The sequence below is a fragment of the Triplophysa dalaica genome, chromosome 2 (assembly GCF_015846415.1).
Source record: "Triplophysa dalaica isolate WHDGS20190420 chromosome 2, ASM1584641v1, whole genome shotgun sequence".
NCBI classification, from domain to species: Eukaryota; Metazoa; Chordata; class Actinopteri; order Cypriniformes; family Nemacheilidae; genus Triplophysa; species Triplophysa dalaica.
Window position 1 is genome coordinate 25,516,773 of NC_079543.1, and position 27,710 is coordinate 25,544,482.

General features: G+C 37.5%; 2 protein-coding genes across 3 annotated transcripts; both read left to right on the forward strand.

The window, feature by feature from the left end:
- The first annotated feature begins 410 nt into the window (after positions 1-410).
- On the forward strand, positions 411-4,987 carry LOC130410755 (interferon-induced protein 44-like). Its single transcript, XM_056735608.1, has 8 exons — positions 411-498; positions 2,114-2,217; positions 2,304-2,337; positions 2,494-2,695; positions 2,852-2,998; positions 3,103-3,271; positions 3,683-3,780; positions 3,877-4,987. Exons 2-8 carry the CDS (start codon positions 2,142-2,144, stop codon positions 4,045-4,047), a joined length of 897 nt encoding a protein of 298 aa, XP_056591586.1. The 5' UTR covers positions 411-498; positions 2,114-2,141; the 3' UTR covers positions 4,048-4,987.
- A 15,645-nt stretch (positions 4,988-20,632) lies between these two features.
- LOC130410245 (interferon-induced protein 44-like) lies at positions 20,633-25,099 on the forward strand. 2 transcript variants are annotated; one of them, XM_056734833.1, is made up of 9 exons: positions 20,701-20,734; positions 21,074-21,133; positions 22,344-22,447; positions 22,534-22,567; positions 22,725-22,929; positions 23,089-23,235; positions 23,335-23,503; positions 23,915-24,015; positions 24,111-25,099. In XM_056734833.1, exons 3-9 carry the CDS (start codon positions 22,372-22,374, stop codon positions 24,279-24,281), a joined length of 903 nt encoding a protein of 300 aa, XP_056590811.1. In that variant the 5' UTR covers positions 20,701-20,734; positions 21,074-21,133; positions 22,344-22,371; the 3' UTR covers positions 24,282-25,099. The 2 variants fall into 2 exon arrangements, with proteins under 2 accessions (XP_056590803.1, XP_056590811.1); XM_056734825.1 differs by lacking the exon at positions 21,074-21,133 and having other exon boundaries at positions 20,633-20,734.
- Positions 25,100-27,710: the final 2,611 nt, after the last annotated feature.

Consider the following 27,710-nt stretch of genomic DNA (forward strand, 5'->3'; position numbering starts at 1 on the left):
TTGTTTTGCACAATTATGCTTCTGCAGGTCATAACATGAACTCACAATAGAACAAAAAACAATATATATATTAGCTTTAATGCAAATTACATACAATAATGATTCTACCGTCAATTGTTGAGATGAATCACAGTTGAATCACAGACTGAAAACATCTGATTTAATCATCTGATATTCAACAATCCAGATTATAAAAGTGGATACCAAATGTAAAGTAAAAATACATATAAGGCTTATTTGGAATATCATTTTCCAACATTTACTGTAAAACATATTTATATATCATTAAATACTAAAGTGGCTTTAATTACATAACACCCCCTACATGGGTACAATGCAGTGTCAAAAGAAGAAGTCAAAAGAAGTAAAAAGTGAAGTGAGATGTGAAGAGCAAATAAAAAGTGAAAGGGGCATGGTGGAGTATAAGAAGGATTGCGGTTGAACAGAATTAGAATCGGCATCACTCTGACAATCTTCAGGTCGTGAGAATCAACCCAGGTGAGCAATTTCTAGAGTTTTTATAGCTATTTGTTTCTTCGCAACATGTACAGCAATGGACTTTTGCTTTAACCTGCAGAACTGGTAAAAATGACTCGTTGTACTGCAAAAATGACTTTCTTACTGGTTTTTTTCTCTCACTTTTTCCTTTAAATGTGTCTAAACATTCTTTAATCAAGATGAATTTTATTGAGGAGCAAACCGAACAAATAAATAATTCTTGTTTTTGAAAAAAAAATATATATATATTTGAAGAGACTTATTTTCTTTATTTTTCTTGTTATCCAGTAAAAATTTCTACACGTTCTTGAATCAAATTTCTTGATGAACAAATTACTTAAGAAATTCATTTTTTTCACTGTGTGGCTTTGTTCAATGAGCAGAACTGTAAATAGTTTTATTTATGAGGTTAGACACTAAATATTATTATAATACACTTATTAAAATATATGTTAGAATTTTGATACATACTGACACTTGCAAAAGCAAGCAATACAGACAATGGCACATTTTATTTTGTTTAAATAAAGAGTGCATTATTAGAAAATGCGCCTCTGGGTGGGTCCACATAACACGCGCTTTCATTTTACTTATAACATAGAGAGAAGCGTAGCAGCACACAGACATGCCAAATATAAAAAAACAAATGGATTACAATGTAAAAGATTATTATTGTGTACACAAAGATACAAATCTGGCTTGTAATGAAGAGATGCTCTCACGTCTGAGAGCAGATGTGTTTCCTCTCTAGAGAAGCGTCCAGTATTTGCTCCACCATGGTGCGAGCGCACCTGGGTTTTAAAGGGAACGAGTATTTAAACAACAAGGTGCAGGACGACAAAACTAAAGTGAACTCTGATCACAGTAATGGTGACATCAAATGAATCTTGTGTTCATTGTCACAAAGAGGTTTTGTAGACTTTTGTTATTTGGTCAATAAAAGCAATTGATGTGATCTCCTGTTTCTGACCTTTTTTAGGTAAATTCAAGCTTCTCTGAAAAAGTCATATTTAGTGTTTAATTATTCAATATTTATCATTCATAATAAGTAGATGAAGTGTTGTTGGTTATATAAAATAATATTACTCCATTTTTATAAGTAATTAATATTGAGCAATATTAGGTAGACTTTTAGTGTGATTTTAGTGTGTCATGACTCATGTCTGATAAATTTAGGTACTCTTTACTTAAAAACATAGAATAAAATCTACTCAATCTAATTAAGTAGAAATCCTTGCCTCAATTTTATTAAGTAGATTCAGTAAGTTTGCATGTAGTTTACTTTGCTACCTAGTATATGTTACTAAAATTGAACTGATTTGCATATTAGTAATATTAACTAACCCTCACGAATACTTTTTTCCAGTGTAATTATGAATACACTATTTTGAGGTTTTGGATGCATACTGTACTGTCTAGTTACGGCACACTTTAGTCTTTTTGTATGTTTTTCTTTTGTGTATTTCTCTTATGTATCTTATGTGCTGGATAGATGTTTGTGTGTCAAGAATGAATGTGGCTGCTAATTATGGAATAATGTCAATTTCATGCGAAGGATCAATAAAGTATATATAATAATACAATTAGGAGATATTGTTTATGTGAATATCCATAGGAGGACTGCAACATTAAAATAAACAAACATGGGATCATCCGAATCAAAACCTGCTGAACCAGAAGACTTAGCACCTAAACCTGCAGCGCCGGTTCAAAAACAAGGTACAATTATTTTATTCCCAACATTACCTTCACCTCTGTGTTAACAATCGAGAGAGCACTTTATTTGATCTGTGTTTTTCTCTTAGAATTGGACAAACCATGGAGGAGTTTTAAATGGGAGTAAGTAATGACATTTCAGTCACGAAAAATTTAGAGGCACAGACTGATTGTTCCCTGTCTTGTGATCCATCAGTCCATCATCTTGCACATTAGAAAACAACTGATTTTACTCAAATTCCTTAGAGCAAAAATGATTGTGTTTTCTTGTCTCGATAGCAATATATCAGAACTGAAAAGGAGTCTCGAAAAATTCACCCCAAGTGATCCAAATGTTAAGGACATCAAGATTCTTGTTGCTGGTCAAATTGGTGCAGGAAAGTCCAGCTTTATAAACTCCATCAATAACGCATTTCAAGGTCGGATCACATCAGCAGCGCTTGTTAATTCATCTTCTTGTGGTAAAAGTTTCACAACTAAAGTAGGTATTTGTCTTTATGACCTCATTCATACATTGCTAATAGAAACTAAGGAAGTTATGTACAATGTTTACTGATAAATTTATAGCTTTCTTTTTATGAACTATAAGTTGCTGGACTCCCAAATGCATGAATTCTTTTGTATTTTTGGTGTGTAGCTGAAAGGATACCGCATCAGAAAAGGAAAAGTCACTTTGCCCTTTGTCTTCAGAGACATAATGGGTTTAGAACCTGATGTATTGGCTGGATCTCAAACAGAAGACATCATCAATGCTTTATTTGGCCATGTGAAAGACGGCTATGAAGTAAAACACATTACAATAAACACATCAATTGTAAAGATTGCTCTATTCAAGACTTGTGTTTGTGCAATACACCTGACTTTTTTGTATTTAATTTACAAATTTAGTTCAAGACGAACCCACTCACTCATAAGGATCAACATTATACCAGTGACCCCAGTCTCTCTGAGCAGGCTTTCTGTCTGGTTTACGTCATAGCTGCTGATACATTCCAGTTAGCGGATGACAAACTCATTGACAAGTTGAAGATCATCCGACAAAGAATCAGTGATGGAGGTCCAGAACACTGAATGTTTTTAATTTTAAATAATTTCACATAACCTGACCTAACCCATAACCCATTTGACAATGATCGTGTGTGTCATTTGCAGTTTTGTTTAAGTACAGATAAATGCAGAAGCATTAGAACTTTCTTTAAAAAATATATAATTAGATCAAAATATTGAATATAATAGTTACAGAAGTGAGTATCCATGATTTGGGTAGACAAGAAAAAGTGTTTTGCAGTATTTGGATGATATTGTTAAAATAGGCCATTCTGGTTTGTACGGAGGATGTTAAATGGTTTCAATTTGAAAATAATTAGTAATGGTCACCTTCATTTCCAATTTGCACTTGACACGGATGTTGAGCATATTATACTGAATGCCATTATAAAATGTCATTGTCTGTATGGCATGACTGTAGGGATTCCTCAAGTGATTGTCATGACTAAAGTGGATGAATGTACACTGGTGAAAAATGATCTAAGAAAGATCTACTACAGCAAGAAGATCAAAGAGAAGGTAAACCATCCTTTCTATTATCTACATTTTAAATTCTGCTATAGAAATCATAATTCACAGTCAAATTTTCTGGATTTATATTTTGTTTCTTTCTAGATGCAGATGTGCAGTGATAAAGTGGGTGTGCCAATGAACAACATCTTCCCAGTGAAGAACTACCATGACGAGATTGACACTGAAGATGATATTGACGTTCTGATTCTGAAAGCATTGGAACAGATTGTAAATCTTGCTGATGATAGATTGATTGAGAACAGTGATATCTGACATAAAAACACAGTTAATAATATTTTGTTATCCTTGGTATCCACTCGCCTTTATGTTTTCTGAAATGTCAATGTTTATTACGTTATATTTTTTAAAGCTTTTGCGTTCTCTCGCAAAAACTTTTGCGTTATCTGGAAAACATATTTGCGATATCTCGCAAAAACATTTCGGACAAACACTTCATGTTTAATGTTCTGCTGGCTGATTTTGAGACTAGCTCCTTAAACATTGGTTTATAGGCACAGATTCCCGGACTAATAACTAGTGAGCTAAACATTTTAATAACACAAATGACACCTCATTCTACATAACGTAAACAATGAACTTGAACTTAGTTTTCAACAAATCGAGCCCCAGGCGGGAGCCGGCCGAGACAAGACCGAAGAGATCATCTATAAAGGGCAAAACCCGAATATTATTAGGCTACTTAAAATAGTAATTAACTTCAATGCAACATAATGTAGTATAACTAAACCCAGTTTAGATTCAGTAGGAGGCCATTACACTGTAAAAAATGATTCTGTGTCGCAGGAGTTTTCATGAAATGAATTGGGTAAACTTTACTTAATAGAATTGTGATATTGTTTTTTTAACCAAAATTAAAAGTTAAAATTATAGAAATATCTCAGAATTCTAAATGCACAAATAATTGAGTGAATTTGACTTAATTGTAGCATGTTCAACCCACTTAAACTTGTATGAAGGATCTTTACTTAATTATTCTGTGGTGGAACTACATGAATTATTTAAGTTAAAATCCCTAACTGAGCAGTGAATTTAGAGTTCCCAGCATGCTCTGCATGCGACTGCATTTGGAGAGTCATTTTTGTGAAAAAGTGCTATTTTATGTGCTTTAGAATGAAATGAAAGACTTGATAGTGTTTATTGTTCCGTTGTCTTTAAGATTTAGAAGATATTCAGTTTATATTTCAGAGTTTCGTGGTTACCATCTTTCAGAAGTGTGCTGCTTGTACTTAGTTTGTGGGAGAGCTTGTGCAGTGTGTTTTTTCATGTAGTGAACAGCAATGCTGCTAATGTCAGTAGTGAGTCAACTCTCAGCTTACTTGTACATCATATATGTTGTGAACAATAATAAATATTAATACGAAGTTAAAAAAGTTCAAGAAGTTAAATCCAATGCTCAAATGAGTAATTCTACTTCATTTTTTAAAGTTTATCATGTGACCTGCTTAAATGATTTAGGTAGTTTTACTTGATTTATTCATGGAATATTGCGTAAAAAATATGCTTCAAAGTACTTAAAAATATTTAGTGTAATATTGTTACCTTATTTTTTTTAAGTAAATACCTGTGTTATTTTTTACAGTGTAATGTGTAATCTGAATTTGGTGAGACTACAGTGTGTAACATTTAAGTTATTAATGACAATTATTTTAATAACACTTTTCGGATTTACAGTCACTTTGTAGACGGTTTCTTTGGACTACATGTCGCCTGCTCACATAGAGATACATTTGTATTCTCGTTTTGAGGAAGACTATGTTGTTGATCCTTGTCTAAGGAATAATGTGTTGTTTGTGTTATAACGTTTAACTCACAAGTTATTGGTCCGGGAATCTAGTATGAACCTGAGCATGTATGAAGGATTTCACTTTTTTTTCTAATAGGCATAAAACTTTCTTGAGGATAGACTATATATTTCTAAACCCAGCCTTAATCTCATCTAACTCTTCTATTTCTATATTACCAATTTTAGTCTCTCATCATTCGGCTGTGTTATGTAAAATCCATCTTTCCAGTAATAGGGCGAAGGCCCCTAGATGGCGCTTTAACACATCACTACTCAGTAATTTGGCGTTCATTAACTCTATGAAGACACATTTAAAGGAGTTTCTAGCCATTAATACACGCTGTGGTGTTGACGCTCAAATTCTATGGGATACGACTAAGTGTGCGATACGGGGGTTCTGCATCTCGTTCTCTTCTAATCTTGCCAAAGGCAAAACTCGCCAGCTTGTACAACTAGAAAATAAGATCCAAACACTAAAAGATCTACAACAATAACATTTTTCAGATCCTCAGGCTGCAATTTTATCCTCTTTAAAAAAAGAGTATGATATGCTTTCATAGTCAAAAGCAGAGTTCATTCTGGTCGGAGAGACCCAGTCACCTGTTAGCCCATAGGTTGAAGGAATGTGAGTCAAAGGCCTATATCAGTGCAATAAAATCATCAAATTATCAGATTTCTACTAATCCCAAAGTGACTAATGTCGGAATTTTTACACAAATTTAAATAAATCTGATACCAGTCTTGATGAATCATCTGCAAGAATTACCTAAATAGATTAGAACTGGCCCAGATTTAAGGATTGGAAAAGGAAACTCTGGATGCCCCTCTAAACCTGGAAGAGCTCTATGAATCCTTAAAACATCTTCAGAAGGGCAAGTCACCAGGCTTAGACGGTATGCCACCTGAATTGTACTTAACTCTGGGATGTCGTAGGACCTCTTATGCTTGATTCGCTCACCTTTGCGATCGAGCACGGCATATTCCATAGGGATAAAAAACCTCTCTGATTTCTCTGCTTTCAAAAAAAGGAAAAGATCCTTTAGATTGTTACAGTTACAGGCCAATCTCATTAATTCCTTGTGATACAAAGATATATGCCAAAATTCTTGTCTCTCGCATTAAAAAGGTAATTCACAGTTTAATTAATCAAGATCAAACTGGTTTCATAAGAGGACGTCATGCGTCTGGTAATATGCGCCGACTTCTCAATGTCATTGACTTTGCAAACTCTTACATGACTCCTTCTGCTGATTTTTTAACTTGACGCAGAAAAAACCTTTGATAGACTGGAATGGAACTATTATTGGTCAGTTCTGCAAAATTTTGGCTTTGGCGAGCGCTTTATTTCTATGATAAAAACATTATATTACTTACCCGAAGCATCAGTACTGACTAGCAATATTATATCTCCCTCGTTTCTTCTCCAACGAGGAATAAGGCAGGGATGTCCACTCTCCCCACTTTTGTTTTGCTTATCACTTGAACCACTAGCACAAGCTATTAGAATGTCTAAAGCAACACCAATTAGGATTCATGAAGATAACCATGTTGTCTCGTTATATGCCGATGATATAATTTTATATTTGGATCACTTTGACACCTCAGTACCTTGCATAATTAGGGACTTTGATAATTTTGGTAGCTTCTCGGGCTACAAAATTAACTGGAACAAATCTGCACTAATGCTTATCAATAATATTAAAATTAAATCCCATATTCCTTCATTTATCTGGGCATTACTATCTACAAAAACATCAATAAAATAGCCAGAGACAATTACAACACCATTTTAACGAAGATTAAAAATGACATTGAAAGATGGAATAACCTCAAAGTTTCCCTCCAAGGTAGAATATCTACAGTTAAGATGAATCTATTGCCGCGACTTAATTTCTTGTTTTTTATGCTACCACTCTCTCCGCCCCTTAACTATTTTAAGGAGATAAAATCTTTAATCTCTAAATTTATATGGAATGGTTAACAACCTAGAATTAAACTTGCCACACTGCAGCAGTCTGTAAACTCTGGCTGTACCAAATTTTGAACTATACTACTGGTAATTCCAAATCAAGGCTCTCTATACTTGGGTTGAATCTGACTCTACAGTCTCGTGGAGAATGATTGAATCTGACATTATCAAATCACATAGATTACAAGATTAGTTAGATTAGTATAAGATTATTTTTACAGGTACAGGAAAGAAAGCTATTAACCAAAGATTTGGTCCTATTATAGCAGAATCTGGAAAAGGGTGGAACGTTTGATGGGAGGGCCGTTCAAATTTGTAGGAATACACCATTATGGAACAATTTTAATTTTCTACGTGGTAATCGTCCATTTGTTCAACCTTCCTGGTCCTCACTGGGCATAAATACGTGTGGTGATCTGTATGATAATTTGGACCTCTGTTCACTTCAGGCACTAAGAACCAAATTCTTGCTACCAGCATCTTCGTACTTCATCTTTTTTCAGCTTAGATCGGCTCTCAAGGCATATGGAGTTCCTTGGGATTCTCCAGTCTCTCCACACCCCATGTGGGATTTGATTGCACCCCCTCATGGTCGGACATCTGTTTCATATAGATATGGCAGGCTCAATGATTACAAGAATAAACCTCTCTCTATTCAATATATCTGGAATTGCGAATTATCCTGTCTCAATATAACACCTGACTGGGAGAGGGTGTGGTCAAATCTCAGTTTAACGTCTAAAAATCTGGCACACCGTCTAATCCACTTCAAAATTATCCATAGACCATACATTACCCCCTATAAGAGGTTTAAAATGAAGTTATAAACAACATATAATTGCCATATCTGCAATAGTAAAGTATCAGCTACCTTCCTCCATATGTTTTGGGAATGCCCAATTGTTTCTACTATGTGGACCTATATTAATTCTACTTTATCCTCTCTATAACATATTGACTATGATGCAAATCCAAGTTTATGTCTTCTTAGTGATGATACTGATCTTGACGTAGGTCTGATAAAAAAGAAAATGCTGTTTGCTGGTTTCACATCTGCTAAAAAAGCAATAAAACAGAATTGGTTCACACCAAATGTGTGTAAAAAACATATTGGATTCATAATCTTATAAATATAGTGTCCTTTGAATATTCAACAGCACGTCTTAATAAGGTTAAACCTATTACTATTGATACCTGGCACAATCTTTGGCCCACTATACTAGAATATGTGAATAAATTATAGTCACCTATTTTTCTTTCTTCTTTCATCAAAAAGCAGGAAGCAGGTCTGTTGCCCACTTTTTCTGTCTGGATTTTTTCTTATTTATTTATTTTATTTATTGATTTACAATTTTTTTTATATTGTTGTTGGTTTTGTGAGTGTTTTTTCGTTGTATTTTGAACCAATAAAAAATGTTGAACAAAAAAAAAGTCGGCACACCAGAGCTCCAAAAATATAAAAAATTCCTTTATTATTTAGAAAAAATTCTCGCTATGCAAAACTTTTTTAAGTAATAAAGTATTTTTATATTTTTGGAGCTGCTGTGCCGACTTTTGTCACTACTTGAATCAACTCAAAAAAGTCATTCATTCACAGATGCTTCTGTTAAAGGAGAAAGCGTCTTTGGAAAAAACTTTGCATTTGTAATGCATTTCAAATAAAGTAACAAAGCAACATTGTGCAGTGTAACAAAGTAAAAATACATTTTTTTATTAGAAATAAACTCAAGTGGGAGTAACAGACCAAATAAAATTTTACCCAAACAGTAAATATTTGTTAAAATCTTACTATAGTAAATGAGTAAATGTAGTCTGTTACCCACCTCTGATCCTAAATAAGTTGATAAAAGGAGAACTAAGTTTTGAGATAAGCAACAGTTACATCCAAAACTCAAACGTATAACAAACTCTTCTGAATGAATATTTAACACTAACTAGCCTTTATCCTTTTGGAAAATAACAAATAATAAAAAAAATTACTGTCCAACGCAGTCTTATGCATGCTGGGAACTGAAAATCCCTCTCAACAAGTTGTGCTTACAACACTATCCATTTAATAATAATGACCATTTGGGTTTACATGTTAAAACAATTAATTTCAATTGTTGTTGAGCCATAATTAAATAAAGTTTGACCAGAGTTACTTTTTTCCTTCTCTAGATGGAAATGTGCAGTGACAAAGTGGGTGTGCCTATGTGCAACTTCTTCCCGATGAAGAACTACCATGAAGAAATTTACACTTATGATAATGTTGATGTTCTGATTTTGAAAGCTTTAGATCAGATTGTTTATCTTGCTGATAACCGATTGCGTTATAGCAGCATTAGCTAATGGCATGGAAATCACATGTAATAACGCTTTACCAGGTTTTATATATAGAAGTCTTTCTGTCTTTGCAAAAATCTTCTTATGTAACAATCTTAAATTCAATATCAGTTTTAAACACAAGACAGCAATTATTTAATTGTATTAAGCAAATATTTGTTTTGTTACAAATAATCTAAAAACAGCTATTTAACAAGTACATAAAACAAATCAGTAGCTGTTTGCAAGTTCTGACTACGTCCTAGCAAGATGGAAAGTTCTGTCTTGTGGATGCAGTCTGGTTGTCTGATGCTGTCACTCAGCTTTGGGTTGCAAATATGAGCATTTACTTCTCATTAATTCAAGCAACATACTTTGATTATACAACTATACTTATTATAAAATATAAGACGTTTACACAATAGGAAATATATACAAGGCAAAAATTCTGTCAAAAGATCAAGGCAGCGCACTGAAAGTTAAAATATAAAAATAACGAAAAACATGTGTTCTTTAGGTCAACTTACCTTACTCTGGTTTGTAATTATAATAATTATATATAAATTGAGCTTACAAATATATACAATTATAAGACTATACAAAAGGTAAAATTGCTTGGTTTCAAATAAAGAATGCAATAATACGACTTCAATCATGCTGGGATGGATGACTTATTAGATTTAAGTATACACTAGATTTAGGAGTTAATATTAGTTTTTATATTAGCATGTTTTCCAAAATTAGTAATGACATATTTTAAAAGACAAAAGGAATAATGCTATAATTTTATTGACCTTTAAATGGTTGGTCATGCTGCTTTTTTAAACACTGTCACAATATTATCTTCTGCTTACAGTTTGTTAAAAAAATCTAATAAAAAGTCTTGATTTTTGCCCATTGATTATGTTTTCTTGTGAAAAAGAGAAGGTAGTTAGAATATATTAAGAGAAAAGTATTAACAGTACCAATATTCTTTAGATTTAGAGATTTTTTAAATATAAAACCCAGCTAAAGAACACTGGAAAGTAACCTTCATATAAACATTGTGGTACTTGACCATTTCAGCTACACAAATCAGACATAAAGACACAAGCGATAACATAAAACGTTTTATTTGAACACCAATGAAGATATAACACAAAATGGGGCCGGGCAAAACAAGAAAGACCCAATTAGGGCGCAATATTAATTGTGCAGTCCTTTTTGTTATTTTAATAAGTCGATGTTTATTCTGTTCTGTTGAGAGCACATATGATGAACTGTAGGGGGCGGTAATGTACAAAAGGTAAGTGCAGCCCAAAGACCTACTTTCCTTTGTTCATGGGAACTTACTGAATGATAGTCTGCTTTCCTGTAGCTCAGTGGTAAGAGCAAGGTTGTGGGTTCGATACCAGGGGATCGCAAATACCTATGTAAAATGTATAGGATAAAGCAATGTAAGTCGCTTTGGATAAACGCGTCTGCCAAATGCCTAAATGATAGTGAATAGCTACACTGTCCCTGTAAAACTATATATGTTTTTACTTTCCTTCTAGTAGGGATTTCAATTTGAGTTCAATTTTACTTTAACCAAAATGAAAACTCTTTGACTTGAGATTGAAAATGAGTAAGAAGAGGCTGCATTAACACAGCAACACTGCAAAAAAATGATATTCTACCTAAGCATTTTTGTCTTGTTTTTTAGTAAAACTATTTGAAACTTCTCAAATTACGATAAATATACATAACAAGAAGTGACCTAAGATATTTATTCTTGTTTCATGAAAGAAAAAATAAGCAATAGGTAAGTTGTATATTAAATCTACTGTAAATTTTTGCACTGTAGTCTGTGTTTGTGAGTCCCACATCAGTCTTGTATGTGCACAGACACAAAGCTCTCATGTCTGCTACATATAATATTGTGTGTTATGCATTCTGATTTTCTTTCATCCACTGACATACATGGCAAAGTATTTTGATTCAATATTTTTTTGTAAATTAATGTGACGTTTTATGATTTGCTCAAACAAGTGAAAATAAAATAAATAAAATATAATATGTCTAATTCTGTCTCATTCCGTTCTCCAAAGAGAAGGCTGTTTTTATATTTCTATCAAATGATTTTGAAACTAGCTTCACTCTTCACATATCTGGACCTTTGTTTGATCAATAACATTGTACTGAATGCACTGCTATTTAACAGATATATTATCAGTTACTGAATACAAGAACCTTCGGAATACAACATGAGCTTTGATGTAACATTTGATTTTACAGTATAGCAAATATATAAATATTTTGCTGTAATCAACACTTCGTTTAATTTCATTTTCACTTTTGAAATAGATTTTTTTTAACTTTGCTGGCACATTTATGCCTCTTTGAGAGACATGTTGTGCATCTTGGTGGCATTTTATGCGAAAGAAAGAAGCATTTTTTCTTGTTACCTCTCGTCACTAATAAATGTTGCTCATAAATGGTCATTCTGGCAGTGGTGGTAGTCTTAGTAACTTGTGAAGGCTTGGACCCAGAAACGCTATTCTTTACATCCCAACCTTAACAAGCGGACCAATTTATCATTTGCTGTTTTTACAATCTGTGTAAGCGCCCTCAGAATCAAGACATCAGTCTCATCATCTGTGTCCATTTCCTCATGGTAGTTCTTTACAGGAAAAATGAAGTTCATAGGGACACCTAGGAGGTTACTGCATTCCTGCATCTTAAACACAAACAAACAGTTTTACAGACATGCATGAAGACTGTGTTGGGAAGGAGCAGAATATTACCTTCTCCTTGATCTTCTTGCGGGTGTAGATTTTCCTTAATGTTTTTTTGACCAGCGGACATGCTTCATCCACCCTTGTCATGATGATCACCTGAGGAACATCTGTCAAATGCAAACATACATTTAAATTAGTACTCATTGTGATATGTGTTTGGACTACACTGATGAGGCATTCAATATTTTGTAAAAGGTTTTGATGTTTGTTTAAATAATTTCAGTTCATTTTCCTGTGATTATTTAGGAAAAGAGAAAACTTGTAAAGACAATTTTTTTCATAGTAAAGGTTATTTATATCAAATTTGAATTTGACTCACCCAGTTCACTGGTACACTCCCTAATATTCTTCATCTTTTTAATGACATCCTGACTCATGAATGATACTTTATCAGCTGCTATTATGTACACCAGGCAATATGTCTGTGTCAGGATTTGCGTGGACGAACCCAATTGCAGGCAGAGCACGGTGGTACAGGGGTTAAACAGATTTATTAAACACTGAACACTACAAAAAGGTCAAAACAAAACCCACAATGGGGAAAACAAGACAGGAAAAATAATAATCTATAACAAGGACTGAGACTGACTAACTAACTAACAAAACAACACTTGAGGAGAACACTAACTACACTTACTAAGACAGGACTGGGTAACATAGACTTGGAGGACTAGGTACTACAGTCAGCAACAGCAAACAAGGCAAGGTAAGACTTACACGTACACACACAATGAACCAGCACAGGACAATGAACACGAGGATGTTTTAAAGGGAGAGGAACCAAGAGGGAACAGGTGCAGGGGAGAAACAATCAAGGAAAGCTAATTAATACAAACTAGGAAACAGGAGGGTAGAAACGATGACGCGACTTGGGGAGAATATGGAAGACCATACGGGTCAAAATTATCTCTCCCCACATGAAACATAGGATTCTGTATGATTCCACCTCTAATCCAAGAAATACCAGACAGGGAGAGGTGAAACCATGACAGAACCCCCGCCTTAAGGAGCAGCACCCTGATGCTCCTCAAAGGCACGAACAAGACAAGGCAGACTGGGACAAAGACAAGACCAAACAAAACATGGAGAACAAGACAAGGGGCAGACAGGCAAGAACAATCAGGGGATTAGGGTGACTCAATAAAAATAACAAACAAGGGAGGGGGGGTGGGGGCAAACAAGAATGAACAGGGGGAAGTCCAGAAAGGCTAGGGCTGTGTGGGAAAGTTCCAGCCCTTGGGGACGCGCCAGAGCGCGTTGGTTCCGCGGGCTTGGTTCCGGCTCCTGGGCAGGCGGGCTTGGTTCCGGCTCCTGGACCGGGCTTGGTTCCGGCTCCTGGACCGGGCTTGGTTCCGGCTCCTGGACCGGCTCCTGGGAGGAATCCGCGGCCTGAATGGCCGCTCGGACCGTCACCTCCCTACGGCGCCGCCCCAAAAAATATTTGGGGCTGGATAGCTCCGGACTCGGGTGCTCCGGACTGGGTAGCTCCGGACTCGGGTGCAACGGACTGGGTAGCTCCGGACTGGGTAGCTCCGGACTCGGGTGCTCCGGACTGGGTAGCTCCGGACTCGGTTGCTCCGGACTGGGTAGCTCCGGACTGGGTAGCTCCGGACTGGGTAGCTCCGGACTCGGGTGCTCCGGACTGGGTAGCTCCGGACTCGGGTGCTCCGGACTGGGTAGCTCCGGACTCGGTAGCTCCGGACTGGGTAGCTCCGGACTCGGGTGCTCCGGACTGGGTAGCTCCGGACTCGGGTGCTCCGGACTGGGTAGCTCCGGACTCGGGTGTTCCGGACTGGGTAGCTCCGGACTCGGGTGCTCCGGACGGGGTAGCTCCGGACTCGGGTGCTCCGGACTGGGTAGCTCCGGACTCGGGTGCTCCGGACTGGGTAGCTCCGGACTCGGGTGCTCCGGACTGGGTAGCTCCGGACTCGGGTGCTCCGGACTGGGTAGCTCCGGACTCGGGTGCTCCGGACTGGGTAGCTCCGGACTCGGGTGCTCCGGACTGGGTAGCTCCGGACTCGGGTGCTCCGGACTGGGTAGCTCCGGACTCGGGTGCTCCGGACTGGGTAGCTCCGGACTCGGGTGCTCCGGACTGGGTAGCTCCGGACTCGGGTGCTCCGGACTGGGTAGCTCCGGACTCGGGTGCAACGGACTGGGTAGCTCCGGACTCGGGTGCAACGGACTGGGTAGCTCCGGACTCGGGTGCAACGGACTGGGTAGCTCCGGACTCGGGTGCAACGGACTGGGTAGCTCCGGACTCGGGTGCAACGGACTGGGTAGCTCCGGACTCGGGTGCAACGGACTGGGTAGCTCCGGACTCGGGTGCAACGGACTGGGTAGCTCCGGACTCGGGTGCAACGGACTGGGTAGCTCCGGACTCGGGTGCAACGGACTGGGTAGCTCCGGACTCGGGTGCAACGGACTGGGTAGCTCCGGACTCGGGTGCAACGGACTGGGTAGCTCCGGACTCGGGTGCAACGGACTGGGTAGCTCCGGACTCGGGTGCAACGGACTGGGTAGCTCCGGACTCGGGTGCAACGGACTGGGTAGCTCCGGACTCGGGTGCAACGGACTGGGTAGCTCCGGACTCGGGTGCAACGGACTGGGTAGCTCCGGACTGGGTAGCTCCGGACTGGGTAGCTCCGGACTGGGTAGCTCCGGACTGGGTAGCTCCGGACTGGGTAGCTCCGGACTGGGTAGCTCCGGACTGGGTAGCTCCGGACTGGGTAGCTCCGGAATCGGGACCTCCGGAATCGGGACCTCCGGAATCGGGACCTCCGGAATCGGGACCTCCGGAATCGGGACCCCCAGGGCTCGAGCCGCCCTCCGGAGTTTCTTTCTCCCCCTCTTGCGCATTGACCTTGTCGACGGTGCAGTGGCTACAGGAGGTGAGGAGGGGAACAGTGTGGGTCTCCCCAAGGTGAGGGCACCCACCACACAGTCCTATGGAATGGACCCCCACCCAGAACGAGAGGAGATTGGATGACAGCTGGGAGAGCAGTCCTTATCAAACTGCTCTCGAAGCAGCAGCCGTTCCACTAACTGTGGGAACGGCTGATAAACCAACTCTTCCCGCTCAGGAAAAGATGGTGGGTTGTCCATCCCGGCCATGAGGTAGGCACTCACCAGCACCTCGGGGACAGACGCCCTCCTGGCCTCAACCTCCCGAGCATAGACCTCCAGAGGCCTATGGCACTGGGCCGGAAACGGACCACCTCCAGCGTGTGACTGGGAGGCGATAGCCTCCCACCAAACAGAGTTGGAGGTGCATGCCCAACGGTCAGAGACCAAGCCAGCTGCCTGCTGGGTTCGGTTTGGCTGGTTCATTATGTCAGGATCTGCGTGGACGAACCCAATTGCAGGCAGAGCACGGTGGTACAGGGGTTAAACAGATTTATTAAACACTGAACACTACAAAAAGGTCAAAACAAAACCCACAATGGGGAAAACAAGACAGGAAAAATAATAATCTATAACAAGGACTCAGACTGACTAACTAACTAACAAAACAACACTTGAGGAGAACACTAACTACACTTACTAAGACAGGACTGGGTAACAGAGACTTGGAGGACTAGGTACTACAGTCAGCAACAGCAAACAAGGCAAGGTAAGACTTACACGTACACACACAATGAACCAGCACAGGACAATGAACACGAGGATGTTTTAAAGGGAGAGGAACCAAGAGGGAACAGGTGCAGGGGAGAAACAATCAAGGAAAGCTAATTAACACAAACTAGGAAACAGGAGGGTAGAAACGATGACGCGACTTGGGGAGAATATGGAAGACCATACGGGTCAAAATTATCTCTCCCCACATGAAACAAAGGATTCTGTATGATTCCACCTCTAATCCAAGAAATACCAGACAGGGAGAGGTGAAACCATGACAGTCTGATCTTGAGGACCTGGATCACTTCTGTAGGCCATATCTCCATCAGAAACAGCAGTTGGATTTAACTGAATTTGAAAGGTAAAAGAGTAAAATCCAAAAAAAAAGATATGAAATGAGAACAGTTGACATGTTCATTTAAGTATATGTAATGTATAGGAAGACATGTCCCTACTTTGCATCCTTCTGTAAGGAGGCCCCGGAGAGCTTTGAAAAAGTCCTGTGTATGTGCACCATGACATTCTCCATCCTCTAGTCAATTCAATTAAATTCAAGTTTATTTATATAGGCCTTTCAACAATGTGCATTGTTCCAAAGCAGCTTTACAGGGGCAAACAGGAAAAACAGAAAAGATAAAACACAGCACAGTGCATGGTGTTTAAAGAACTAGCAAGATCATTCTAATAAATAATATATAATAATAAAATAAATAAATAAATAAATGCAGTCTCCCGGTGAGCAAGCCAACACTGCACTGCTGTGGCGAGGAACCCAAACTCCAATGATGATTTATGGAGAAAAAAAAACCTTGGGAGGAACCAGACTAAGCCGGGAGGGTCACATCCCCTTTAACGTGTCATAGCTGCATGAGTCCTGACCAAAAGCCACCGAGCAAATATCCACGAGGAAGAGGGAGAGCCCACCATCCGCAACCCAGAAAGTCCAACTCGCCGAAAACCGTGCAGGTTCAACCCGGTCCTACTCCACGATCGACACCAGAAAACAGAGGAACAACCAGGGAAAATAGTAATGGCATATTTTAACTTTTTTTTTTTGTTGTCCGACATCGACCACAAAACAAGACCAAACCGAACCCACACAGCCCCAGCAAATGAATCCCCCAACCACAAGAAACGAGCCCCCCCAGTCCCCACAAACACCCACCCAGAAACCTCCAATCAGGGTCACTGAATGCAGCTATAACTTCAAACTACTGACATGTGACGTGAGTTTAGCATTAAAAACCAAGTATTGTAACTTCAGCATTAATGTGACAAGTAGTCCGTCTTTGCTCTTGGTTGGGGATGGAGTGGTCTGAGCTGGGATTGTCATATTTTTCTTGGGTGGTGGTGGAATTGCCTTAGATGGAGCTGGGATGGTCAGTCAGTCTGCAGCTGTAGCTGGCGTAATCTCAAATTGGGGATGGGCATATGTCGATCATCTGGACCTGGAGGAATTCCTCCCTACCTCGGGATGGGCATCCCTAGGCGGAGGCAGAAAGAGAATAATTAGCGTAGCTGCTGTTCATTAACTATGCATTAAGTGAAAGCTTGGCTGAAAAGATGTGTCTTTAATCTAGATTTAAATTTGGAGAGTGTGTCTGAGCCTCGAATAGTATCAGGAAGGCTATTCCAGAGTTTAGGTGCTACGTATGAGAAAGCTTGACCCCCTTTGGTGGATTTAGTTATTCTAGGTGTTATCAAAAGTCCTGAGTTTTGAGATCTTAGAGAGCGTGATGGGTTGTAATGTGATAAAAGCTCAGTTAAGAAAGTAGGGGCTAAACCGTTTAAGGCTTTGTAAGTGACTAAAATAATTTTAAAATTAATGGTTAGCCAGTGAAGCGATGAAGCGGGATTTGTGGGTGATTGTATTTTCTTGACCTGATAAGAACTCTGGCAGCTGCATTCTGAACTAACTGTAGTTTGTTTATTGATGATTCAGGACAACCACTAAGTAGATCATTACAATAGTCAAGTCTTGAGGTGACAAATGCATGAATTAGCTTTTCTGCGTCCTCAACACATAAAATATTTTGCAATTTGGCAACATTTCTAAGGTGGAAGAAGGCTGTTTTTGTGATATTTGAGATGTGATTTTAAAATGACAGGTTACCGTCTAACGCCTATGTCTTTAACTTTATTTGTTGGAGTAACAGTACTGCCTTCAATTTGCAGGTTGTAATCTGAGATATTCTGTTTACGTGTTTTTGGTGCTATAAGTAATATTTCTGTTTTGCTAGAGTTTAAAAGAAGGAAATTACTAGTCATTGCAGTTTGGATAGCTTGAAGGAATCATCTGGTCTTGATGCATCTGGTCTTGATGAGATAAATAGCTGAGTATCATCTGTGTAACAGTGGAAGCTAAATCCATGTTCTCTAATAATGTTGCCGAGGGGCAGCATGTATATGGAGAAAAGCAAGGGTCTTAGAACCGATTCCTGAGGTAATCCATAATTTACTTGTGTGAGATTTGACGATTCCCCATTTAAATGGACGTATTGATATCGGTCTGTTAAGTAAGATCTGAAGCATTGTAGTGCCTGTCCCTGAATACCAGTATAATTGTGTAAACGATCTAATATTTTATGGTCTACAGTATCGAAAGCAGCACTAAGGTCAAGCAGGACTAAGAGTGAGATGTTTCCTTTATCTGATGCAATAAGAAGGTCATTTGTAATTCTAACGAGCACAGTTTCAGTGCTATGATGCGGTCTAAAGCCAGACTTTAATATACAAACACAATGCTAATATAAATGTAAAGATAAACTTTTTATCAATATAAAAAATAATTATAGGGACTGTTAAAGACGCAAATATTGAGAAGAAAAAGTAACGTTGACTGAGCAATAAATATGATTAAAACTTAAACATACCTGGTGGTGGGGGTTCTTCTATCACTTGAGCTAGCTGGACTGATTCTTTTCCTCCCATTGTCTCTTTTTATGTCTAATGACCAACATCCGTCATCATATTTTACAATGAACATGAAGCACTATAAAATAAAATGTTGAATTTGCTCACCTGGGTTTAGTCTCTGTCTGAGCTGCAGTTTGAGCCTCTGGTGTTTCTGATTGCTGTTTTGTGAGTGATACAGATCTCGTCTCTAACATACTGATGGTGTTGAAGAGTTTACTGGACAGAAAACTTCCGACGGCTTGCCAGGCTTTTATACTCGCCTGTAAAGGCTGCACCAAGCTACAGATAACTGCTGTCACAGAAAGGACTGCAGAAAGTCTTTCTCCTTCCTATCTCTGATACAGCAGGCAGCCATTGAGTCAATGTTAAAAATTGCTTATTTGTGCATGTTAGCTGCATCAAATCTGCAAATATAACATTTTAACAACCCATCATTATTGTGGTCTTTTTTGCTTTAGATGGACTCTTGACTTGTTTTGAAGAGAGGTGATTTTAAGATATATATTTGTTGTTGTAAAGAAAACTGAGCTCTACTGAGATCTTGTTATGGAAAGTCTGGTTCTTTTCTGCAAACCCAATCTTTCGGAGAGTTCGTTTCAATGAACCGGTTAAAAAGACTGCTCACAGATTCTATTACGCTCTGAAGTAATGACGTCACCCACCATGATGTGAATGAATGAGACATTATCGCTTTATTGTATATTGCTGTATACCTAAAGCGCTTTACAGTATGAGGGGAGTCTCTCCTCAATCACCAACACTGTGCAGCATCCACCTGGATGATGTTACGTGGCAGCTGGGATGAAAATGCTCTTACACTACATTCAGCAACATTTACATTGTACTAAAAAAGGATTAACCCAAAAGTAGCTTGGTATGTTTTGACAGCAAAACGAAAGCTTGTCATTGTAGTTTAACCTTATTTTAGTTGAACACTTCTTTTTGAAATTCTTCCTAATGCTAGTTATTTACTATTGCTCTATTTATCTACTTGAGTAAAAAAACCTCCCTGTCTAGTGTATTTAAAAAAAAAGGAAAGACAGCCCATTTACAAGTTCTGCCTGCCTTTATGGGAATCAGAAACTGAAAATGATTTGTTTTGCACAATCATGCTCCTGCAGGTCAGAACATGAACTCACAATAGAAGAAAAAAGAAAATATATATTTGCTTTAATGCAATTTACATACAATAATGATTCTACCGTGAATTGTTTAGATGAATCACAGTTGAATCACAGACTGAAAACATCTGATTTAATCATCTGATATTCAACAATCCAGATTATAAAAGTGGAAACCAAATGTAAAGTAAAAATACATACTAAGTAGGCTTATTTAGAATATAATTTTCCAACATATACTGTAAAACATGTTTATATATCATTAAATACTAAAGTGGCTTTAATTACATAACACCCCCTACATGGGTAAAATGCAGTGTTATAAAGAAGTCAAAAGTGAAGTGGGATGTACAGAGCATATAGAAAGTGAAAGGGTCATGCTGGAGTATAAGAAGGAGAGGTGGAAACTCGGTTGAACAGAATTAGAACCGGCATCACTCTGACAATCTGCAGGTCTTGAGAATCAACCCAGGTGAGCAATTTCCAGATTTTTTATAGCCTATTTGTTTCTTCGCTTTAAGTACAGCAATGCACTTTTGCTGTACACTGCAGAACTGACAAAAATGACTCTTTGCACTGAAAAAATGACTTTCTTACTGTTTTTTTTTTTACTTTTTCGAGTAAATATGTCTAAACAATCTTGAATCAAGATGAATTTTCTTGATGAGCAAACCGACCTAAAAAATAAGTCTTGTTTTTGAAAAAAAAAATTGAATTTGTGCTTAAAACAAGCAAAAAAATCTGCCAATGGGGTAAGAAATATAATCTTGAAGAGATTTATTTTCTTAGTCGTTTTTTTCTTGTTTTCCAGTAAAAATGTCTACAAATTCTTGAATCAAGATGCATTTTCTTGATGAACAAAATGAGCTAAGTAAGAAAGTTATTTTTTGCACTGTGTGGCTTTGTTCAATAGGAGAACTGTAAATAGTTTTATTTATGAGGTAAATATTATTATAATACACTTATTAAATTAAATGTTAGAATTTTGATACATACTGACACTTGCAAAATATTTTGTTTAAATAAAGAGTGCATTAGTAGAAAATGCGCCTCTGGATGGATCCACATAACGCGCGCTTTCACTTTACTTATAACATAGAGAGAAGCGTAGCAGCACACAGACATGCCAAATATGAAAAACAAATGGATTACAATGTAAAGATTATTATTGTGTACACAAAGATAAAAATCTGTCTTGTCATGAAGAGATGCTCGCACGCACGAGCAGATGTGTTTCCTCTCTAGAGAAGCGTCCAGTATTTGCTCCACCATGTCGCGAACTGGCTCTTAAAGGGAACGAGAGATTAGACTCTGATTGGTTTACTGCACGTTACGCCAATAACACACCCATTATTCATTAAGAGAATCGAGACATGCGCTTAAATCGTGAAAATGGGGCCCTAGAACAGGTTTAAATAGCAACACGTAACTATCCGCCGGACCACCTCTTCTATAGACCAACACGCACATGGGCGCACAAATGAGTGCAAATGCATTTGCTATTTAAACATCTCGGCGCAGGACGACAAAACTAAAGTGAACTCTGATCACAAAAATGGTGACATCAAATGAATCTTGTGTTCATTGTCACAAAGGGATTTGTAGACGTTTGTTATTTGGTCATAAAAGCAATTGATGTGATCTCCTGTTTCTGACTAATTCAAGCTTCATATTTAGTGTTTAATCATTCAATACTTATCATTTATAATAAGCAGATGAACTGTTATTGGTTATACATACTAATATTACTCAATTTTTTTAAGTAATTAATTTTGAGCAAAATTAGGTAGACTTTATCTAATATATTTTAGTGTGTCATGACTCATGTCTAATAAATGTACTCATAGAACTGTAACATAAAATAAAATCATCTCAATCTAATTGAGTGGAAATTCTTGCCTCAATTTTATTAAATAGATTCAGTAAGTTTGCATGTAGTTTACTTTGCTACCTAGTATATGTGAGTAAAATTTAAGTGAATGTGGTTGCTAATGATGAAACAATGTCAATTTCCTGCGAAGGATCAATAAAGTATATATAATAATAAAATTAGGAGATAATGTTTATGTGAATATCCATAGGAGGACTGCAACATTAAAATAAACAAACATGGGATCATCCGAATCAAAACCTGCTCCACGAGAATACTCACCACCTAAACCTGCAGCGCCGGTTCAAAAACAAGGTACAATTATTTTATTCCCAACATTACCTTCACCTCTGTGTTAACATTCGAGAGAGCACTTTATTTGATCTGTGTTTTTCTCTTAGAATTGGACAAACCATGGAGGAGCTTTAAATGGGAGTAAGTAATATTACTACAGTAATGATAGCTCAGTCACAAAATTTTAGAGGGCACATACTGATTGTTCTCAGTCTTGTGATGCTTGCACATTAGAAAACAACTGCTTTTACTCAAATTCCTTAGAGCAAAAAATGATTGTGTATTCTTGTCTTGATAGCAATATATCAGAACTGAAAAGGAATCTAGAAGAATTTAAACCGAGTGTTTCAAATGTTAAGGACATCAATATTCTTGTTGCTGGTCAAATTGGTGCAGGAAAGTCCAGCTTTATAAACTCCATCAATGACGTTTTTCAAGGTCGGATGACCTCATCAGCGCTTGTTAATTCATCTTCTGGTGGTAGTACAAGTTTCACAACTAAAGTATGTATTTGTCTTTATGACTTCATTCATATATTGCTAAAAGATACTAAGGAAAGTTATGTACAATGTTTACTGATAAATGTATAGCTTGCTTTTTATGAACTATAAGTTGCTTTGGACTCCCAAATGCATGAATTCTTCTGTATTTTTGGTGTGTAGCTGAAAGGACACCGCATCAGAAAAGGAAAAGTCGCTTTGCCCTTTGTCTTCAGAGACATAATGGGTTTAGAACCTGATGCATTGGCTGGATCTCAAACAGAAGACATCGTCAATGCTGTATTTGGCCATGTGAAAGACGGCTATGAAGTAAAACACATTAGAATACACAATTGTAAAGATTGCTCTATTCAAGACTTGTGTTTGTGCAATACACCTGACTTTTTTGTATTTAATTTACAAATTTAGTTCAAGAAGAACCCACTCACTCATAAGGATCAACAATTTACCAGTGAGCCCAGTCTCTCTGACCAGGCTTTCTGTCTGGTTTACGTCATAGCTGCTGATACAGTCCAGTTCACAGATGACAAACTCATTGACAAGTTGAAGATCATCCGCCAAAGAATAAGTGATGCAGGTCCTGAACACTGAATGTTTTTATATTTTAAAAAATTTCACATAACCTGACCTAACCCATAACCCGTTTGACAATGATTGTATGTGTCATGTGTAGTTTTGTTTAATTACAGACAAAAGCAGAAGCATTAGAACTTTCTTTGAAAAAAATATAATTAGATCAGAATATTTTATATAAAAGTTACAGAAGTGAGTATGCATGATTTGGGTAGACAAGAAAAAGTAATTTGCAGTATTTTATTGGTATTGTTAAAATAGGCCATTCTGGTTTGTACAGGCAAATTAAATGGTTTAAATCTGAAAAAAATTATTAATGGTCACCTTCATTTCCAAGTTGCACTTGACACGGATGTTGAGCATATTATACTGAATGCCATTATAAAATGTCATCGTCTGTGTGAAATGATTGTAGGGATTCCTCAAGTGATTGTCATGACTAAAGTGGATGAAGCATGTCCACTGGCGAAAAATGATCTAAGAAAGATCTACTACAGCAAGAAGATCAAAGAGAAGGTAAACCATCCATTCTATTATCTACATTTTAAACTTCCTATAGAAATCATAATTCACAGTCAAATTTTCTGGATTTATATTTTGTTTCTTTCTAGATGCAGATGTGCAGTGATAAAGTGGGTGTGCCAATGAACTATATCTTCCCAGTGAAGAACTACCATGATGAGATCGAAACTGATGATGATATTGATGTTCTGATTCTGAAAGCTTTGGAACAGATTGTAAATCTTGCTGATGATAAATTGATTGAAAACAGTGATAACTGACATACAAAACACAGTTAATAATGATTTGTTATCCTTGGTATGCAATCGCGTTTATGTTTTCTAAAATGTCAAAGTTTATTATGTTTTTTAACTAAAAAAAGCAATCAATTTTGGGCATAATGGTGAATAATTTTGACATATAGTAAATGGTACAGTATTTACAGTGTGCTTGTCCTGAAAGTCTTATTTCTCAAAGGTTACAATGAGCAATCAGAATATACACTTTTGTTTTGAAAGACTTATCGTAATTCAATTAATGAATTATAAAAAAATCCTTAACAACTGTCTGTGTGTGCACAAATATTGAAACATTACTAACCGACTGTCCAATACTCACATGGTGGGTCTGTGCTGCAGTCTCAGCAAATGAAATGAAAGTACTGAACAGAACTGCGCCTGTGTGAGAGAGGATTCCAGATTCTTGATGTTTGTGAAAAGGTGTCTGTAAGAGCATTGAACAGTTTATGACACATAACATAATCGTGGCCTTTATATTGAATGGTTTATGGATACTTTAACATATTGGACATTAAATAGTGCTTTTTATAACAAACAGCAGAACAATAGCTGTGCATTTATATGTATCTAAATGTCTGGAAACAGTAAAAGTCTTAATGCAATTTAATGCAACAATTTTAAACAATGATAACATGGTTGCTTGCTATCAGGGTAAGCATTAAAATGATTTCAAATTCATTTGAAAGGTTTGATCACACCGAATTCTCAAGATTGTCTGAGCTGTACTTGTAAAGCTGATGTTGTTGATTATTCTATCAAGCTGAAGTCGTTACTGCAAATAAAGCAACCGCTGCAAGGCTCTTATGCTGTGATACTTTCACCTTCCATATCTTTCACCAAACTGTGCAACAAGCAGATAAAAATCCCCTAACCTGAGAAAATATGAGGGCTTTCATGCTCATTTGAGAGGTTGTTAAACTTTATATTTAACATACCCATATGCATTTAATATAATTTAAATCCAGCTTTAAGATAGAGTTTAATCTCAACCACAACTGTTTATATATGTTTGCTATACTTCCTTCCTGCCTTGCGGTGATCAGTCTTTACGAGATCAGGCTGCATTTACTGGAAAAAGAAACTGAAAGAGATTCGAGTCGTTGTGCAAGATTTAACTTGATTTTGAACAATCTTGTCAACAAATGTATATATCGCCCTCCATAGAGCACTTTGAAGGGTCATTCCAAACTGAAGTGCTCATAACTGTCCACTTCAAAGGGCCCTTCAGAAAGAGGGATTTCGAAGGTTAGAACTGATTGACACTCACGCCTCCATGATTCATTGCGTGGTGATGGTGTCATACGGGCACTGAATGATGACGCAGAAGGGGACTTTAAGAAACAGTTGTTTGGTTCTGTACACCCTTCAACCCTTCAAAACTCTCACTCCAGATGGTAAACCCTTCGAAGGGTTTAGGGCATAGGGATGAGCCCTTCGGAATGGACCTCAGGGTATGAATAGTTTGGTCTGGTGTGTTTGACAGGACACTTTGTTGATTATTTAAACCCTAGGGATTGCACATATTCAGATACAATGCATAGTAAAATGCAATGTAAGAGTCAAGAGGTCAAATAACGTGAACACTGATCACAATAATGAAGACATTAAATTAATCTTGTGTTCATTGTCACAAAGGGGTTTTGTAGACGTTTGTTATTTGATCAATAAAAGCAATTGATCTGATCTCCTGTTTCTGACCATTTTTAAGTCAATTAAGCTTCTCTGAATAAGTCATATTTAGTTCTTAATCATTTAATATTTATTTTTCATAATATGCAGATTAACTGTTGTCGGTTATATAAACACATATTACTCCATTTTTATAAGTTATTAATATTGAGCACCATAGGTAGACTTTATCTAATACATTTTAGTGTGTCGTGACTCATGTCTGATAAATTTAGGTACTCTTTACCTAAAAACATAGAATAAAATAGACACAATCTAATTGAGTGGAAATTCTTGCCTCAATTTTATTAAGTAGATTCAGATTTGCATGAGTAATATTTACTAACCCTCAAGAATCATTTTTTCAGTGTTTGTGACACACTATTATGAGGTTTTGGATGCACACTGTACTGTTTGGATACTGCACATTTCACATTTTGAAAGACTTAACGTAATTCAACAAATGAATAATTAAAAAATCCTTAGCAACTGTCTGTGTGTGCACAAATATTGGAACATTACTAACCGACTGTTCAATACTCACATGGTGGGTCTGTGCTGCAGTCTCAGCAAATGAAATGAAAGTACTGAACAGAACTGTGCCAGTGTGAGAGAGGATTCCAGATTCTTGATGTTTGTGAAAAGGTGTCTGTAAGAGCATTGAACAGTTTATGACACATAACATTCGTACAGTACCAACCAGAAATATCTGAGTTGCCTTAATAAGAACTTATAAAAAAGTTTGTTTAACAAACAACCTAAAAATGAGAAATGCTGAGTAAACAAAACCTGTGTGTGGAGGTATGTTAATCCAACAGATTTTTTCCATTGTTAAAAAAAATTCTTATTTATGAAAACGACTTTTTAATTTTTATAATACCTAACACTGTATGTTCTCCCTGTGCCTCGGGGGTTTCCTCCGGGTACTCCGGTTTCCTCCCCTGGTCCAAAGACATGCATGGTAGGTTGATTGGCATCTCTGGAAAAATTGTCCGTAGGGTGTGTGCGTGAGTGAATGAGTGAGTGTGTGTGCCCTGCGATGGGTTGGCACTCCATCCAGGGTGTATCCTGCCTTGATGCCCGATGACTCCTGAGATAGGCGCAGGCTCCCCGTGACCCGAGGTAGTTCGGATAAGTGGTTGAAAATGGAATGGAATGGAATACCTAACACAGACCGGACTGAAAAGACACCATGATGAACAATTTTCATTTGAACACATTTTGACAAAGATTGTGTTGTATTATTGGGGCAATACATTTTTATTTTGTGTTTGTTGTTCATGTTGGCAGTTTTCTTTCTGCGCAAAATAAGTCCTCCCCAAGCACAGAAAGTAAAATAAAAAGCAGCTGTATTTTTGTTTTAATATTTTCAAAAATGTTTTATTGTACTCTGTGACTTTTATGTCAGCATCTTCAGTGCAAAAATTGCAACATATGTTTGCATTAACACAAAAACAGTTCAACAGAGTTTCAACAGTTCATCACTTGTCAAGATTTAACACAAGTCCAAGTGACTTGTAATGTTAGTTGTACAGTGTACTGCTATTAGTAAAACAAATTGAATGCACAAAAAATTAACTTTTAAGCGCTCAGTTATCAGCGCTTTGGTGTGGAATGACCCTTAATATGGTGGCCATGATAGTTTTCACCCAAAAGAGCCCTTAATAGGGCGGTATATCCCGTTTGGAATGCACCGACGTTTAAAGGTGAAGTAGTTTACTTTTTTATGAAGGCTGCCAAATT

Bases quoted from the DNA above. Each gene is read 5' to 3' on its own strand.
- LOC130410245 (XM_056734825.1), top strand. From the start codon at position 22,372: ATGGGATCATCCGAATCAAAACCTGCTCCACGAGAATACTCACCACCT. The intron at 23,236-23,334 runs GTAAAACACATT...TTACAAATTTAG, and splicing joins ATGTGAAAGACGGCTATGAA to TTCAAGAAGAACCCACTCAC. The intron at 24,016-24,110 runs GTAAACCATCCA...GTTTCTTTCTAG, and splicing joins GCAAGAAGATCAAAGAGAAG to ATGCAGATGTGCAGTGATAA.
- LOC130410755 (XM_056735608.1), top strand. From the start codon at position 2,142: ATGGGATCATCCGAATCAAAACCTGCTGAACCAGAAGACTTAGCACCT. The intron at 2,696-2,851 runs GTAGGTATTTGT...TTTGGTGTGTAG, and splicing joins GTAAAAGTTTCACAACTAAA to CTGAAAGGATACCGCATCAG. The intron at 3,272-3,682 runs GTCCAGAACACT...GCATGACTGTAG, and splicing joins ACAAAGAATCAGTGATGGAG to GGATTCCTCAAGTGATTGTC.